The sequence below is a fragment of the Xenopus laevis genome, chromosome 8L (assembly GCF_017654675.1).
Source record: "Xenopus laevis strain J_2021 chromosome 8L, Xenopus_laevis_v10.1, whole genome shotgun sequence".
Classification (NCBI taxonomy): domain Eukaryota; kingdom Metazoa; phylum Chordata; class Amphibia; order Anura; family Pipidae; genus Xenopus; species Xenopus laevis.
In genome coordinates, this window is record NC_054385.1 from 24056627 (window position 1) to 24074854 (window position 18228).

At 37.4% G+C, this 18228-nt stretch overlaps 1 protein-coding gene across 1 annotated transcript in view; it reads right to left on the reverse strand.

The window, feature by feature from the left end:
* LOC108698294 (pappalysin-1) overlaps positions 1 to 18228 on the reverse strand; it is a 204755-nt gene that overhangs the window by 69762 nt on the left and 116765 nt on the right. The window contains exons 10-11 of the mRNA XM_018229682.2: positions 12634 to 12830; positions 1130 to 1225 (exon numbers count right to left, since the gene is read on the reverse strand). Coding sequence (XP_018085171.1) covers positions 1130 to 1225; positions 12634 to 12830 — 293 coding nt within the window. The remainder of the gene's footprint in view (positions 1 to 1129; positions 1226 to 12633; positions 12831 to 18228) is intronic.

The following is an 18228-nucleotide window of genomic DNA, read 5'->3' on the forward strand; positions in this document are numbered from 1 at the left end:
AAAGGACTATCTAGCAACACAGGTTCCATACCTGCGCGGGTCCATTTTTTAAAACCTGTACCTGCAACCCGAACCCACAACCCACAATTTGACCCACATGTTCCCGCAACCCAACCCGCTATAGGCCAACTAACCTTCCAAGCTGGGGGACATGCAAAATCAGAAGTGACTTCACATTTGCCTGGAAGCGATGTCATATTTGCCTGGAAGTGATGTCACTTCGGTGCACAAAACAATATAAAAACTGGAAGAACCACAATGGTGCATGCGAGGGTCCAAGCCCGCACCTTTGTTGGGTATCCAGCCGGGTTATCTGTGGACTGCCTGCACGGCCAAGGAATTGGGGACTTTTTGCCTGAAACCTGACCACTTTGTGGGTATTCCGTGGGTACCCGCGGGTACCCGGCCCCATGCAGGACTATATTATGGTATTGCAAAAGTATATGGTATATGAAACCTTAAAAAAAGACATGAAAGAGGTGTTCTAAGAAGAAAAGATGCAGGTTGCTTAGGTTGTGTATAAGAATATTCTGAGACATTTTAAGAAATGTATCTCCTAATTCAATTCTAGATTTCAAATAAAAATGTCAACATGAAGGGGCATAATTATCAAAGGTCAAGTTCGAAGTTAAAAAAAGTTGAACTTCGAATTCAAAAAGACCAACCGAATGGTGGTCGAAGTTTTTTTGGGGTTGAAGTAGTGCTGCTACGATTTCAAAGTAGCGCTACTTCATTCTACTTCGATTCAAAGTTTTTTTTACTTCGACCTTCGATATCTCAAACTCCCCCAATTGCCTCCATACAGGTTCTAGGAGGTCCCCCATAGGCTAAAACAGCACTTCGGCAGCTTTTAGGTGGCGAATGGGCAAAGTCGAAGTTTTAAAGAGACAGTACATCAAAAAGATTCGGCCATCGAATTTCGAAGTTTTTTTTAAATTCAAATCTAAGTTGGACTATTCCCTAGTCAAAGTACACAAAAAATAGCTCGAAATTCGAAGTTTTTAAATTCGAAACTTCACCTCGACCTTTGATAAATCTGACCCGAATTGTTTATGCAACGAAGAATCATTCTGTTTTTTTTATTAAACTGACATTTTAGGATTCATGACACAGATTCATTGAAACATACCTTTAACCAGAAATTTGCATCAGACAGAACTGTGCAGGGATACCAAGCATATTGGGACAATGCAGTATTCAGTTTCAATACCTTGGTCAAACAAACCTGTTAAATTGATTCAAAAAGTAAATTAAGCAACTAGGCATAACCACAGCGAATGAAAAAATATTTTTTCAACACAGTTAAATGTAACATTTTAAAATTATCTTAGTTTTTGTATTTTTTTAGTTATCTTTTATTTTCTTTCGGTGGGGGGTCATCCATATTTATATCTATACCTTGCTTTATACAAATACTTTTCAGTGCACCACTGTAGTTAATGCATAGGTCTTGCCCTGAACCTCTCCCCATTACCTATTTTTACTGCCTTTCTCAATCTGATTATGACCGTGTACATTAGCGGGCAAATTGACTAAAATACTTATTTTCTTTGACCAGTTAAATTTTTTGTGCTAAAAATCATGGATTATACGTATTATACTAAACCATGAAAAATATGTGATTTATTAAACCTCCCCATGTTAAAGCTGGTGAGGTCATGTAAAGTCAATGGGAGTTGTCTCATTTCATTTGAACAGTTCATGCATAGAAGCCCACCAACATTCCAGAGTTGAAGCTGTTCTGTAAGGAGTAATTGGCTAAAGATTCCTCCAAGTCTTTGGGCAGGGCTTAACAAAAGTTACCTGTCAATTTACTGCTGCCTAAGGATGGCACACCAGATACTGTAGGTAAAGGTTCACATTGTTTTGCCACACACAAATAAGTAACTTTGGCTAACTTACCTCAATACATAAGCATTATGTCTTTGATTTGCTTAATTGGGTTCGCATTTAGTTTTAGGATTTGCATGACAAACACCTTGTGGTTTAGTTCATATTTATGTAGAAATTCAAAGGGCATGTTGCGAGGTCAAGCTTTTTGTGTACATACTGTACATACAGTGGCACTTAAAAATTTCACTGGAATAAATTATCTAATCTTTACAAATTCCTAATTTTTTCTGGAAGTCAGAATTTGAGAGGGATGCAGAAATGACAGTATTTACTAAACGTAAACAATTTTTTTTTAATAAAACAAAGTTGACTTAACTCCCATCCACAAACTGAACTCATTTATCAATAATCTTCTCAAAAAAGTCAGAGCAAAAAAACTTTGTGACAAAATTGAGCGATTCAAATCATACAAACTTTATCAAATTGTCGTCACAAAAACTCGAATTTATCGGATTATTGTACGTAAACCAACGCGGATCACAATATCAAGAAACATCTTCAGAGACATCTGCCATTGACTTCTACATGACATTGACAGGATTGAGATGAATCTCTAAAAATTTGAGTACAATAAATAGGCCCCTACGTTTAAATTTTTTTTAAGAAAAATCCCATAGGTATAAATAGAAAGTGTGTGAGTTTTTTTTTGTGGCAAGCTATAATCTCACATTTTTATAAGTCTGCCCTTTGGGGTGCAGGCACAGTGAACAGAAGGGATGCAGTGGAAGAGTAGATCTGACTCTAGTGGCCTTAGCCATAGAGGCCATTTTATGACCGCTCAAACAATTACAAAGGGAACCATGCAGGACTCAGGAACTCACTCTATTTGGGGGAGAAAAAAAAACCTTGTTAGTTGAGTTATTTTTCTGAGTGGGCTTTCTTCAATAAAAAAAAAAGTTCACCAGCTTTTAGTTGGGGTTAGATATCCACACCCAGTAAGACAGTAAGTAACATGGCCTATAATTCAATGTCTTAATATTTTTAATATAAAGCCAACCAAATAAACCCAATCACTTATCAAGGAGCAATATTTTTTGTGTTTGTATTCTATAAGTGTACTTTAACATGCTATCCTTAATCCATTCTTGCACAAATGATAATGATGTTATTAGATGCTATCACAGAATTTTAGCACACTTTACCGCTAGCCTTCTCACACATCACCTCACATATTTAGGCCCCTGGCACGAGTTAGTTTGTCATTTTGTGCTCTACTGCAACACATAATAATACATAATAATGGTTTACAAAAAACATATGCTTTGGTTTTTGTTCGGAAGTTGCAGAAAACTTGATTGTAGCAGTGCCACAACAAAGTCTCTTTAACTTATTGTATTGGTTTCAAACATTGGAAAATTAGTAGCTGTAGCATGCAGACAACTTCCCTTCATTGAAAACAGGCATGTTAATTACTGTATGCTTATTTTAGGTCATGCTTACAAATTTATTGTAAACATGTGACAAGGATTGTAAAACAAATATAGGGAAACAAATGAAAAATATAAATATATATATATATATATATATATATATATCTATTTTGTCTGAAAATCTGTAGAACTATCTATTTGGCATAGTCATATACACAGATAAGGTTATGACAGCTTTAAAAAGGTATTGGATTAGAGGATGCTGCTTGTTGCTGACCACAATTGGGTTGCATTATAAAAGGTAGGTAGCCTTTTAAACCTCCACCAAACCTCCAAAAAACTCAAAAAATTTGAGATATATTGAGTGTAAAAACCACAAAAAAACTCTAGTACAAAACTTCTCAAAGTAAAAGTAGTCAATGTCCTTTAGAAGTCAGTGGGTTTCAGAGAAATTCATTTTTTTTGGATCATTCAACACTTTGTTTCATTCAGACTTTTTTTTATATTCCGATCTTTTAATGACTTTCTTGGCCTTGGTTGTTTTAGAGATATAGGGGGTTATTTACTAAAAATCTGAATTTCTCTCTTCAAATAAAAAAACACAACCAAACTCCCATACCCGATTTTACCTTATTTATTATTAAAAAAAAAAAAAGCTTGGTGTGGGTAAAAACTCAATAAAATCGTGCAAAAACTTGAGTCGCTGTGATTTTTTCCGATCTAAGCCGCTCGGGTTTTAATGCTTATTTATTATTACATTTTTACCAAAAATTACCTTTCCAGAAAAATCTCTGATTTTCACGATTTCTTCATGAATTTTTTTTTCACGATTTCTTCGCCAAATTTTTCAGAGTTTTCACCCGAAAGCTCAGAATACATTGTGAAATTGCCCAAACCCCCCGACACAACCAAAAATCAATGGGACTGTTCCCATTGACTTTTATTTGTATCATAGACAGCACCATCCATGAATGTATTTTCTTAAAATGCCTTTATTGAGACATTGGGGCAAATTCACTAACGCGCGAAGCGCCGAACGCTAGCGTTAATTCGCTAGCGTTTGGCATTTTCGCTACTGCGCAAATTCACTAACGAACGCTGGCGTAGTTTCGCTAGTGTTACTTTGCAACCTTACGCCAGGCGAATCTTCGCTAGCGACGAAACTACGCAAATTCACCAACTTGCGCAGTGTAGCGAACGCTACCTTTTACGCTAGACTTCCTTCGCCACCTCAGACCTGGCGAAGCGCAATAGAGTAGATAGGGATTGTTTCAAAAAAAGTCAAAAATTTTTCTAAGTCCCAAAAAATGCTGGCGTGTTTTCTACATGATGGCTGATAGGCTGAAAAAGATCGAAAAAATTTTTGGGCTCCCCTTCCTCCCCCCTACATTTCCTGACTCATGGCAACTTACCTAGACAGTGGGCACATGTGTAGGGCAAAATAAAATTTTTATTTGCAGATTTGAAGGTTTTCTAGGCATTTGTAGTGCAGATACATGTTCCTCCATTGAAATTTGATTTTCGCGTCGTATGCAAATTAGCTTTCGCTAGCGCAACTTCGCTTTATATAGCGAAACAACGCTAGCGCAACTCCGCAACCTTACGCTACCCCTGTGCGCAACTTCGGATTTTAGTGAATTTGCGAAGCGCTGGCGAAACTACGCCTGGCGAAGTGCGGCGAAGTTGCGCCTGGCGCAACTTCGCATCTTAGTGAATTTGCCCCATAGGCTCTTGACCCAGATAAAATACAACGTTTCAGACCTGCATAGGTCTTTTTTCAAGCCCATTGATTTTTATGCAACCTCGACAGGTTTGAGATGCCGTGCTTTTTAGCCCTCGAGGTTTAATATATTCCAAAAAATTTGTGATTTTTTTAAAAGCCTATTATAATATAAAAAATCACAAATGGTCGAACGATTTTTAGTTCAAATAGTTTGATTCAAAGTCGTAGTCGTAGTCGAAGGTCGTAGTAGCCCATTCGATGGTCGAAGTAGCCCAAAAAACACTTCGAAATTCGAAGTTTTTTTACTTCGAATCCTTTTCTCGAAGTTAGTGAATCGGCCCCTTTATGTTTAAAGGAATTTCTAGTAGATTTAAGGCATGAAGACCCAAATTACGGAAAGATCCGTTATCCGGAAAACCCTAGGTCCCGAGCATTCTGGATAACAGGTCCCATACCTGTACTTCCTAACTAAGATATAATTCATAGTATTTGAGGAAAAAATGGCCTATTGGGTTTATTTAATTGTTACAAGATTTTCTAGTAGACTTAAGGTATGAAGATATAAACTATGGAAAGACCCATTATATGGAAAACCCCAGGTCCCAAACATTCTGCATAACAGGTCCCATACCTGTATTTCCTTTTTAACCCTTGTGAACAAGGTTACCTACACAATCATCAATGCAGCCTTCAAAGGTAAAGAAAGATTAAAATAGTAGTTTTAAACATTCGTAAGCACATCTTTTTAAAACATAAGTTATGTATTCTAAAGGCTTCATCCTGGCAGTCAAAATAACCCACAATTCCCCAGATGCATTCCTGCATTCTACAGTATGTTCTGAAAAGAACTTTATATTTTTATGCTAGATGAATACATGTTCAGATGTTCTTTCTATTGAAACCTTTCATGAATTGTTTTGTCTGCTAGAAAGCCAGCCAACTACTTTCTTACTGCTGGGAAGGTACCACATGCAGTGTGCAAGCGATTAAGCAGTCCTCATTTGAAATGCTTGTTATTTGATAGTTCTGGCATGAGGGAGTTTATTTAGGATGAGAAGAACAAACGTGTGGCTTGGAATAGTAAGCAGCATTCCTGAAAAATACTATTTTACACACTTGTGTATTTTGCGGCTTTGTAACGTCATTAAAATCTTGGATTGTTCTATTTACATACTTTCCTTTTTTTTCCCTTTTAAAATCCACATCATGCAGTGTGCTGTTACAGAATTGCTGCTGGCCTTTGCTTTTGGCAATTTAAAACAGTTTAGTGTATTATGTCCTGACTGGCTGTGTAAAATACATTCAGATTTTTTTGTGTTTTGTAAGGACAAAATAAAGAGAAAAACACAACAGAGAAAGCCGTAGTTTATAATTTTAAGAATGTGTTAACCAGTACCCTTGCATGCCAGGCATGTTACAGAGATAAGATCAATTCAAAGCAGATGCATTTTAAAAAGGTTTTTGGCCATTTACAAAAAAGCAAATTAATCTATCAAATTTAAATAGAAAATAGAGGTCTGCAAATTCAAAGCTATATTTCCAATGGTACTTACACCTACTATATATAAAGCCATTATCATTTAATTGTGTAAAGCTAGTTACATGTAATAAAACACAAATACATTCAGAAATGGGGAAACACTATAAACATTTTTTAAACCTGTTAATATACATGTGTTTGACAAAGACCCAGGTAGCTTTATCAAAATGTGAGATTAGAGCTCACCACAGAGAAAAAAATTGGGGGGGGGGGGTAAACTCTGATTGAACTGATTTGAACAGGAAATTTGCTTCCTATGACATTAAGGGCAGATTTATCAAAATGTAAGATTAAAGTTCACCACAAAAAAAACTTACCCAAATTCTGTTCATTCCTATGGGATGTTTAAAAGTGTATTTATCAATGGGTGAAAGAGTTCACCATTTGTATGTATGTATGTATATTTTTATTTGTATATCGCAAAGCACTTGCAAAACAATAAATTAGTAGTAGCAAACAAAGGGTCACTGCAATAATAAGTACAGATATGTGACCTGTTATCCAGAATGCTCAGGACCTGTGACTTTCCGGATAATGGATCATTCCGTAATTTGGATCTTCATACCTTAAGTCTACTAGAAAATCATGTAAACATCAAATAAACCCAATAAGCTGGTTCTGCTTCCAATAAGGATTAATTATATTTTAGTTTGGATCATATAAAAGGAACTGTTTTATTATTACAAATAATAAAATAATAAGGATATGATTTTTAAAAATTTGGATCATATGAATAAAATGGAATCTATTGGAGATGGCCTTTCCGTTATTCTGAGCTTTCTGGATAATGGGTTTACTACATTAATAAAGGGTGCTATTAATGAAAACATTATACTATAGAAATAATATAAACAGTATAAGTATAATAGTATAATTACAGTTCAGCCACATGATGGTTCTGTGATGAAAAGGACTTTCTAGCAACACAGGTTCCATACTTACTCACTAACAATAAGTACATTATTAAAAATACAATTCACATAAATATAAAATATATTACAATACAGATTAAGGGCATATTTATCAAGGGTCGTAATTCGAATGAAAAAAATGTTGAAATTCGAATTCAAAAAGACCAACCGAAATTAGGTCAAAGTTTTTTTGGTCGAATAGGTCCATTTTCGATCGAACAGGTCAAATTCGAATCGTAAAAATCGAAGGAATAGCGAATTTGATCTAATTCGATTCAAAGTTTTTCCACAAAAGGTCTACCAATTGACTCCAAATAGATTCTAGGAGTTCCCCCATAGGCTATAACAGCAATTTGGCAGATTTTAGATTGCAAATGGACGAAGTCGATTTTTTACAGTACATGAGAAAATTCGATATTCGAATTTTCAAGTTTTTTTCAAATTCATATCAAATTTGGACTATTCCCTAGTCAAAGTACACAAAAAATAGCTTGAAATTCAATTTTTTTTTTCCATTCGAAAATTCACCCCACAGTGTCAAGGAGACAAAGGATGGATTAAAAAGTGAGTGAGTTTTTGTTTGGTGGCGATCTTTAATCTCACATTTTGATAATTCTGCAAGATTAGAGTTCACCACAGAAAAAAATAATTTCTATTAATTTCTATGGGATTTTTTAGAACACTATGGGATTTTAGAAGCACATCTATCAATGGGTGAAAGTTAGAGTTCACCATTTGATAAATACACATCTAAAAATCCCATTGGAATGAATAGCAAGTGAGTGAATTTTAATAAACCTGCCACCAAATCTCTTCAGAAGGGTATTCCTAATTATATTAAATTAATAATGACCTAAACCTAAATCCAGAAACTACTATGGAGGCTGTTTCGGGAGCCAGAATAAGAAAATTATTAATCTGCATACAAATCACATTTTCTCTCTTTGATAAAAATACCTCTAAAAATCCTACAGAAGTGAACACAGAGCTGTAAGCTTTACTTCTGGCAGACTGTGGCAAGTTCTATTTTTACTATTTGATAAATACCATTTGGTTACATCATTTATAGAAAGATACATAAGTACAGCCTAATAGCTCACTATATAAAAACAGTATAGAAGGGGTGTGGACAAATAGCTTGTCACTTAAAAATACAATTTATCAATGGCTATTATATTTAATGGCTATGATATTTAAATATTTTTTGAAGACTTAAACCATATAGATCTATAGCATGAAAACAATTCCATCATAATGAAAGTCTTTTATGCATAATATTATTGTTGTTCCCCCTCAACAAGCTTAACTTAATATATACAATTGTTGTTATATTAAACAAAAAGGAATTCACTGAAAAATATTAAATATTAAATATATTAAATGAAAGTTAGCTGTTCTAACATCTTGGTCATAGGCTTGGCAAATGGACAGTCTTTGCTCAGACCTATTTTTCTCCATTCTTTGAACCTACTGTACATTTTTTCTTTTTAAATCTTCAGCAAGGAAAAAATCTACTCCTTTGAGGATCCAAATATGTATAGTCATTTATACAGAGATAGCTAGAAATGTTGTGCAGGCCAGATTAAGGGGTGCTTATTGGGGCACAACAGCGGAAGCAAATGACTGTGGGAGAAGATTTAATTCTACACAGGAATAACTGGCACCATCTATACTTGATTTATTGCATCAAATGCTTGTAAAGGAAAAAATGCATTTAGATTTTGGTTTTTTATTTGATCTAAAAGGGGTGCAAAGTAGCTTAATATTAGTTATAGTCATCTAAATTAGTGGCCATCTTGGATACAGAGGGCAGTGTAATGGATAGGAGGAATTATTTTTTGACACCTGGAGAGAAATTATCTGACTGGCAGTAGACATACATACAAGGCTCAAAGCTAACATATCAAGGCATACTCGACTGATAGTTGGTGCAGATATAGTTACATAGGGGCTGAGCCACGCCAATACGAACAGGTGCCCTAGGCAACCTGGACAGCAACCTCACAGGCACGCTGATGATGCAGCAGGGGGTAAATAATGAGCGGGAACTAGGGGAGAAAAGGGCCTGGACCAAGGGTAGGTTACAAGAGATACAAGCCTAGGAAAGAAGAAAAAGGCATTTTAAAAACTATACGTCTGTAGGGACAGAAGCTGCATTTAATGAATATAATCACTATATTAAAGGTTTTAAAACAGCTATCTGGAAGGCAAAGATTGGAACTAAGGAGTGCATTGTGGCAGAGGCTAAGACTAACCCCAAAAAGTTTTTTAAGTATATTAATAGTAAAATGTGGGTTGATAGTGTGGCTCCTTTAAATAATGGTACAAGTACAGTTGTAACAGATACAGAAAAGGCAAATGTGCTAGATCAGTTCTTTTCTCCAGTGTTGTCAGAGCGCCCTATGGTGGCACCCATAGCCGTGGACAGCGGCGCCATTGCAGTGATGCCAGCGCACAGATTCGTGACATCATGTTGCGTCTGGTGCCAAAATTCAAAATATAAGGATGCCTAGGTCACGGGTTCAATGCCTGATTATAGGATTTGTTTGCCGCATTACTGGGTGTTCTATAATTCATCTTGTATTGATTCCTGTACTTTGACCTTGCCTGAACCTCTATAAAAGGTCGGTGACAAGGGGTGGTTATTCACTAAGAACATTCACTTAAAGATTCCTTCTCCCAAGTTGGGCCCAAGATTTGTCGATCCTTTCTCCATTTCTGAGGTAGTCGATCCTGTTGCTGTCCGACTACTACTTCCACCTGAGATGTGAATTTCCAATGTGTTTCATGTCTCCCTGGTTAAACCAGCAGTTTCCAGTCGTTTCTCTTCAGATCAACCTCCTCCTTCATCTATCTCCGTGGACAGTCAACAAGAGTATGAGGTTGAAAAGATCTTGGATTCCAGAATCTCCAGGGGGTCTCTACAGTTCCTCATTAAGTGGAAGGGTTTTGGTCCTGAAGAATGCTCTTGTGAGAAACACTCTGATGTACATGCCCCTCGCTTGGTAAGGGAATTCCACAGTAAATTTCCACAGAAACCAGGACCATTGGCCCCCTCTGGGGGGGGAGTAATGTCAGGTGCCTGACGGTACTCTGCTCCTCTTCGACGCCGCGTCATCACATTGCATCTGGCACCAAAATTCAAAATAAAAGGATGCCGAGGTCATGGAATCAATGCCTGATTATAGGATTTGTTTGCCGCATTCCTGGGTGTTCTATAATTCATCTCGTATTGATTCCTGGACTTTGACCTTGCTTGAACCTTGACTTTGCTACTTATCTGCCTGCCTTTTGAACTATTGCCTGAATATCGACTACAACTACTCCAGATCCCTAATTGTACTGCGAACTTGAACTTTTGCCTGAAGCTTCCTCCTTGGTCTGCACTCCTCCCACTGGGAGCCGATAGGCCCCCTGACAAGTGTATAGAGGAGTCAAAGTTCTCAGATCATAGCTGCAGTGTTAGTTCAGCTCAATAAAGTCTGTGGTTGAATCAGGGTATGGTTCATAAAGGTTTACTCAAAATGAATATGAACAAGGCTCCAGGGCCAGATATTTTTAGACTGGCCTCTATTTCTGATTTTCTCAGAGTAACTTTCATCTGCTATGGTACCTTTGCATTGGAGGAAAGCTGCTGTCTTTCATATATTTAAAAAGGGATTATGATTTCAGCCTGGCAATTATAGCCCAGTAAGTTTACATCCATGGTGGACATATTATCCGAAGGCTTATTAAGGGATTACATTCAAAATTGTGTCCTAGTGAATGGCTTTATGAAGGATAGGTCATGTCAGACAAATGTGATTACTTTCTATGTGAGGCAAGTAAACTGGACAGTGGGGGAGCAGTAGATTAGGATTTTGCCAAAGCGTTTGATGCAGTGCCCCACAAATGACTGCTTAATAAATAAAGGGCTGTTGGGCTTAAAGAAGTTGTTTGTGCATGGACAGGAAATTGGCTACAAGATAAGATACAGTTGTACATTCTCTACTTGGAGTAAGGTACTTAGTGGGATCCCTCAGGGTTCTGTATTGGGCCCACTTTTATGTGACTTGTTCATTAATGCTGGGCTATCCACACCACACTTTCCAGCTAGTGAGAAGAGCATGGGTTACATTGGGCTCTCTCTTCAGGATCCGGGCCTTCGCTATGTGGAAGCTTTCCCATCTAAGGTGTAACTACAACACCCAGGCTACTGTGCATACAAAACATCCAAAAACGATTGGGCGCCAGGAGATTGTTATGATGCAAACAAAGAACTGTTTATTAGTCATAGACAATGTCTCCAGTTTTACTCACATCCAGTTGTTAGAGGAAAAAGGCACATGCACATCTCATGCAGCTTTACACATGCTTTTCTGACATGCTGACAGAATTGGCAGGCATCCCACTCCACCTCTGCAACATATTCCAGTAGTGGTCTATGGATCAACCTCAGGGTAATCATCTCTCCTGATTCCCTCTCTGCTACTACAGGCAATATGGCCTGGGAGAGATACCTCCAATCTATCACTACTATGTTGGAGCTCAGAGCTGCTCTTATCTAGCTCAACCCTGACTATCTTACACTCCTAGAGTGTACTAGTACTGGGAGCTCATCTGTCACTTTCTATTCCTCAGTCACGGGGTTGCCTGTCCCGACTTGGACACATGCCTTTCTGGGCCTTGCTGTACCCAGGCTCCCCTGGGCACACCCAGCTGGACCACCATGCAGAGGCCAAAGAGGAAGAGGCCACTCCTTACACACAATAAAGTGAGGTGTGGCAGGAAGTTGTCATATACCCCTCTTGGCAAATCCCACTAAGAAAAGGAAGTTGTCATATACCCCTCTTGGCATATACCCCTCTTGGCAAATCCCACTAAGAAAAGACCATAGGGCAGATTAACCCCCTATGGGCCCCTACAATAATTTAGGGGATGGTATTGTAAGTAATTCATCGTGCAGCCCAATGAATTCCATCCAGGACGCGACATCCTGGCAGCTGGACTTTCTGAGCTTGCATGGCTGCCCCTATGGCTACACAACAGAGCATATATACTATATTATTCTTTTGGATGCAAACACAAATTTTTTAGCAGTGTAGGGCAACAGGACATTATATTTTAATTACTTTAAAAAACTTAAATTTTTTGGCAAGCTCTCTCTAGGGGTGAATGTAGTCTTCTAGTGAGTTGGATGAATACCTGGAACCATACCTGTGTTGCTGCTGGCTGACCAATCACAACCCATCCTGGGCACTTCTGTTCACTCTGGTGTGAGACTGAGACGTTTGATGCCCACTGATCCAGAAATCCTTTTGGTGTATAAACACCACAGTCCTTAATGCTTGTCATTCTTTCAAACTCCTCACAGACTCCATCCCCATCATGAAAATAGCATCTGCTGGGCACATCTGCAATGGAATAGACATGTATTTAATTCCAGGTAAGACTTCATCTTTAATTTGTATGGCAAAGCTAATAATTTGAAAAATATATGTTCTAAAAAAATTAGGTTCAACCTTTTTCATTTAGAGCAATTTGAAGTGTTTTCTTTTTCTAGTGTGAAGCCCCACACCTCTTTTTGCTTTCTGAGTACTCCTTTTTAGAGATAGAAAACGAGGTTTAATTATTCACTAAAAAATGCCCTCTTTTTATGTAAAAAATATAAGGTTTGTGCTTTCCAATGCCAGAGAATTGGAAAGCACAAGAAGGTGGTCACCACCCCCTTTCTCCTCTACAAAGAGGCAGAGCAAAGCAGAAGGGAAAGAGAAATTAAAGGGATACTGTCATGGGAAAAACATTTTTTTCAAAATGAATCAGTTAATAGTGCTGCTCCAGTAGAATTCTGCACTGAAATCCATTTCTCAAAAGAGCAAACTGATTTTTTTATATTCAATTTTGAAATCTGACATGGGGCTAGACATTTTGTCAATTTCCCAGCTGCCCCGGTCATGTGACTTGTGCCTGCACTTTAGGAGAGAAATGCTTTCTGGCAGGCTGCTGTTTTTCCTTCTCAATGTAACTGAATGTGTCTCAGTGAGACATGGGTTTTTACTATTGAGTGCTGTTCTTAGATCTACCAGGCAGCTGTTATCTTGTGTTAGGGAGCTGTTATCTGGTTACCTTCCCATTGTCCTTTTGTTTGGCTGCTGGGGGGGAGAGAGGGGGGTGATATCACTCCAACTTGCAGTACAGCAGTAAAGAGTGATTGAAGGTTATCAGAGCACAAGTCACATGACCAGGGGCAGCTGGGAAATTGACAATATGTCTAGCCCCATGTCAGATTTCAAAATTGAATATAAAAAAAACTGTTTGCTGTTTTGAGAAATTCTGGAGCAGCACTATTAACTGATTAATTTTGAAAACATCTTTTTTCCCATGACAGTATCCCTTTAAGGAAGAATCCAGTGCTTTTTCTGAGCATTGTTGTTTTATTGTTTGTCATTCATTTGCATAACATTAATCCTATTGTCCGCCAATCAGATTAAAGATTTGCTAAAAAATGAGGAGCAGGCATGCAAAATCCTACCAACTTGGTTGATTTTCCACAAAGCTGGACAACCCCTTTTAGAAACTTTTTACTCCCTCCTTTGTTTTACTTACATGTATGTGACAAAGTTATCTAAACTACTTTCAGGGTGGTCTCCCCATACTGCCTGCCCGCTGACAAGAATTCGAATCACCGGCGGGATCACTTCAGATTTCTGAAGTCGCCCGAAGTTGCCTCGTGAGGCAGTATGGGGAGATTGTCACCTGCAGTAGAGGAGATTTGTCACTGGGCTACTGATCTCCCTGTCTGCCACTAGCAAAATCTTAATCAGAGCTCCATAACATAAGAAGATGCAATAGATTTCCATAAGAGGCAATCCATTCCTTTTAAAATTTAAATATTCTCCCAAATCAAAGAATCTTAAATCACTATGCCAAAGCATTTTACTAATTCACATTTAATAAATGACATGTCTCAAATGTTGGTACAGTACATACTGCTCTGTATATTTAAAACTATATTAGTCTATGTCAATGTAAAGAGCAGCATGTTCCCCGAGTTTGTCTACACCAGAGGGCACTGCTTTGACTTATGAAGGAAAGTAAAACAAGAAAGGACCTGTTTACTATCCAAATGTTCCCTCTTCAAGTGCTGATAAATCTAATATGATCTTGATAAGATCATGTGTCTTGGAAGCTGTTCAATCTGATTGATTGATTTTCACAACAGAAGAAAGGGTCTTTGAATTGCTGCAGTCTAGGTTACATTGTTAATCTTTACAAAGGCTAATTTGTTCTTAATTTTGCCCAGGACCCCTATAAATATGCCTGCCAAGGTAGTGTGTTAGGGAGGACAAGTACAAAAAGACACAGAAACTGTCCAGCATGGCTTTGCTCCCAGTTTATTAGGTTCCTGATTTACGAACAAGTTGGTGTGCCTTGTTCCTAGTACACAGAGCTCAAGTACAGCTTATCCTATGTCAAAATAATAATTTTGCTAATTCATAGTCCACCAGAAGAGAAAACAGGTTACGTTATTTGAACTGAGTAAACCATTCTGTAAATGAAATAAAAAGAAAATAATGATATTTTAGCCAGCAAAACAGATTGACAATTTCATGAGAGCATAAATATTATTTCCTTTTCAAACTACAAAAGGTCATTTTCTGACTAAATGTCACCATTGACAGGCACAGGCCAACAGAAATCCTATTCAGGTACAAAGAGGCCAATGGCCAAGTCACCTAATTCTGTTTCATTTCAGGTCTCCAGCTACAGGAAGCAGACAGTCAGGATGTGAACCTATTTGACATGGGCATGCTTCCACAAAACAGAAAACTGCATAGACATCTATGTGCCAGGTCTTTAAAGAGTGGCCACATAACTGAGAGCAAACATTAGTTTAGCTTCCTGTTATTCTGCTCTAAATACAGAACTGACCAGCAGATTATTTTTCTTTTATACACAGATGAATATATGTATTTTAGAAAACATGAAAACAGCACAAAGGGCCAGACAAAAATCTTATTTTTAATCTTCTCCGCTTATCTAGGGAGAGTTCCAGCAACAACAAGTTTCATGCCACATCACTATCCGTCTGAGAAAAAAGGGACAAATATGTGCAAGCATTGTCTTAGAGCTCTGAATTCATGGAGCATTCTTAACCCCTTCAAACCTTAGCCCTGCCTAATATTTGCTTTTCAGAATTACCTCCTCTACATACCCTTGAGGGACCTTCTTGCCGGAGTTAATCTTAATTTGTGTTATCCCTATTAGTACATATTTTGCTAAGCCCCTCTGGCTCTGTATTTTCTTCTGTTGTGCTCAACCTTGCACCCAACCATAACTTCCTTTTTATTTTACTGATGTGCTTGTTTTCTATTTTCTTGTAGCTGTGTAAACATTCAACATCACTAAAATACCAAAGGTGACTCAATCATTACATAGACTCCTTTTTTTTTATTTTCATTGGATACACAATTAGAGCCTAGGGCTTTCTTTTAATAGATACGACTAATATTCTAATTAGCCACATCTGGTTGCAGTTTTAGACTGGTTTTCCTAGACAACTGACTAGTGCGATCATGTAGAATATCAAAGCTGACCTAAGGTCATCTTAACCACCCATGTTGTATTCTTATTTCTAAGTGCTGCTAGTAACAAATGTGCCTAAACTGATACGTAGATATACTCTGTGCATCTGTCTTTGAATTCTCCAGTGTTGGTTCATGGTGTCTTCTATACAGCAGCAAAGGCACATATATAACATTATATGTGCCAGATACCAAATAGCTACAGACATAAAAGGGTAGAAATATCATAACTATAATGTATGTATGTATTAAAAGTTAACTTAAAGGTGAGCCACCCCTTTAAATAAAGAAAATAATAAGTTTGCTGCAGTAAATTCTAGAAAGATGAGAACATTGTAGAATTGTACTTTGGAACTACTGAACTTGTGCATACAATTTATAGAAAAGTCCATTTACTTATTATAATAAAATAATTTTAGCCGCAATAAACATGGTAATTATTTTATCAGCATTCAGCATTTATTCATACTACTGCACATGATCCCATTATGTGTGCTAAAATGAAGAAAACATGAGCGATGATCAACCCTGGCTGACTTTTCTTCTTTTAAGCGTGTGTTCTGGGAAGTCCAGGGCAGCCTGACTGAGTGAACATGCAGGTCCCCGGAATTAGGCTGCTATAGATTTATCAGATTTAGGGATGCACCGAATCCACTATTTTGAATTCGGGCGAACCCCCAAATCCTTCACGAAAGATCTGGCTGAATACCGAACCGACTCAGAATCCCAATTTGCATATGCAAACTTGGGGTGAGAATGGGAAAACATTTTTTACTTCCTTGTTTTGTTACAGAAAGTCATGGATTTCCCTCTCTGGATGGATTTTGTCCGGCCGGGCAGAAGGATTTGGACGAATCCAAATCCTGCTGATAAAGGCCGAATCCTGGTCGAATCCCAAAGTGAATCCTGGATTCAGTACATCCTTAATCAGATTACAGGGGGCCAAAAGTAAAACAAAAGAAATCCTAATTTATATCTATCGAGTGCCTGCAAACCATCTAAAAAACCTTGCCAAAGTTTGTACCTGTCAACAATACAGCCAGAGATGCTGCGAGGGAGGAGAATATTCAATGGCATCATAGATTAAACTAGTGCTCCTGACTGCATTGAGTAACACAGATCTTCTATTATGACCTTTTTTCACAGATCTTGTGCTTTATCTAAATATTTATTGGCCTCCCGTTCTCATTAGATGATGTCAATGGAGAATGTAGAGATAGCCTTCCAGACAGGGCAGGCAGATCTCTTTTTCCACTACATTATTCACCGCTATGCTTCTCTTTATCAAGTGATTCAGTCTTAAATGTGTCTTAATGTGTCTTAACTTAAAAAATGTTTTTGGTGATAGCGAAGAGATAGGGGTGGTCTGGTACTCAACTCATTCTGTTCTTAGGTGGCAGAACATTTTATCAACATTATAATATGTGTAACCGCCAAATACTATAATGAAAGTTAGACTGGTGAATGACATGAGAGTATTTTATTCTATGCCAGAGGTAAATTGAGAAATCTAACCCATTCCAACTATCTCTACATAGTTTGTTTGATCTTATTGCATGAACATAATTTAACACATCAAACAATACAGACCTCTACTGATTTAGCACACTGACTTGTAGCTTCAGATAAAGAAATGGAAATCTTAGTCATAAATGTGAGGTAACCTCTGTTAGCATTAAACAGAAAGTACCCAAAAATTCTAAAATACTGAGCCCAAACCCCGATTTAGCAGCATAAAATAGCTTTTAACATTTTTTTTTTTTTTAAATATTTTTATTAAACAAAAATAAAATATCAGCATAGAAGTGTACAGCATTTTCACTTTTGGCATAATATATCTCAGTATGCATAAGAGGACAGGCTTTTAACATTTTTAAGACACTATTAATGCCCCCCCAAAGTAAAACCAGCACCATATAGTAGTATACATTATTGCCTATAATTAGGGAACAATTAGGAGGTTTTCATTTCTTCTATATGTCTCCTTTAAGTTAACTTTAAGTATGTTATAGAATGTCCTATAGTTTTATAATTATATGTTAGGTTCCAGATTTCAGATTGGATCACTGACACCAGAAGCCAAAAACTTGCTCTGAAATGGCTACAATTTGATCTTTTTGGGGGGTAATTTTTATTCTTACTTTATATTGCTTAAGTCCCCCCTAATATTAACATTGCAGTCTCTCATTTAAACTTCTGCCTGGTTGCTATGCTAAATAAGTCCCTA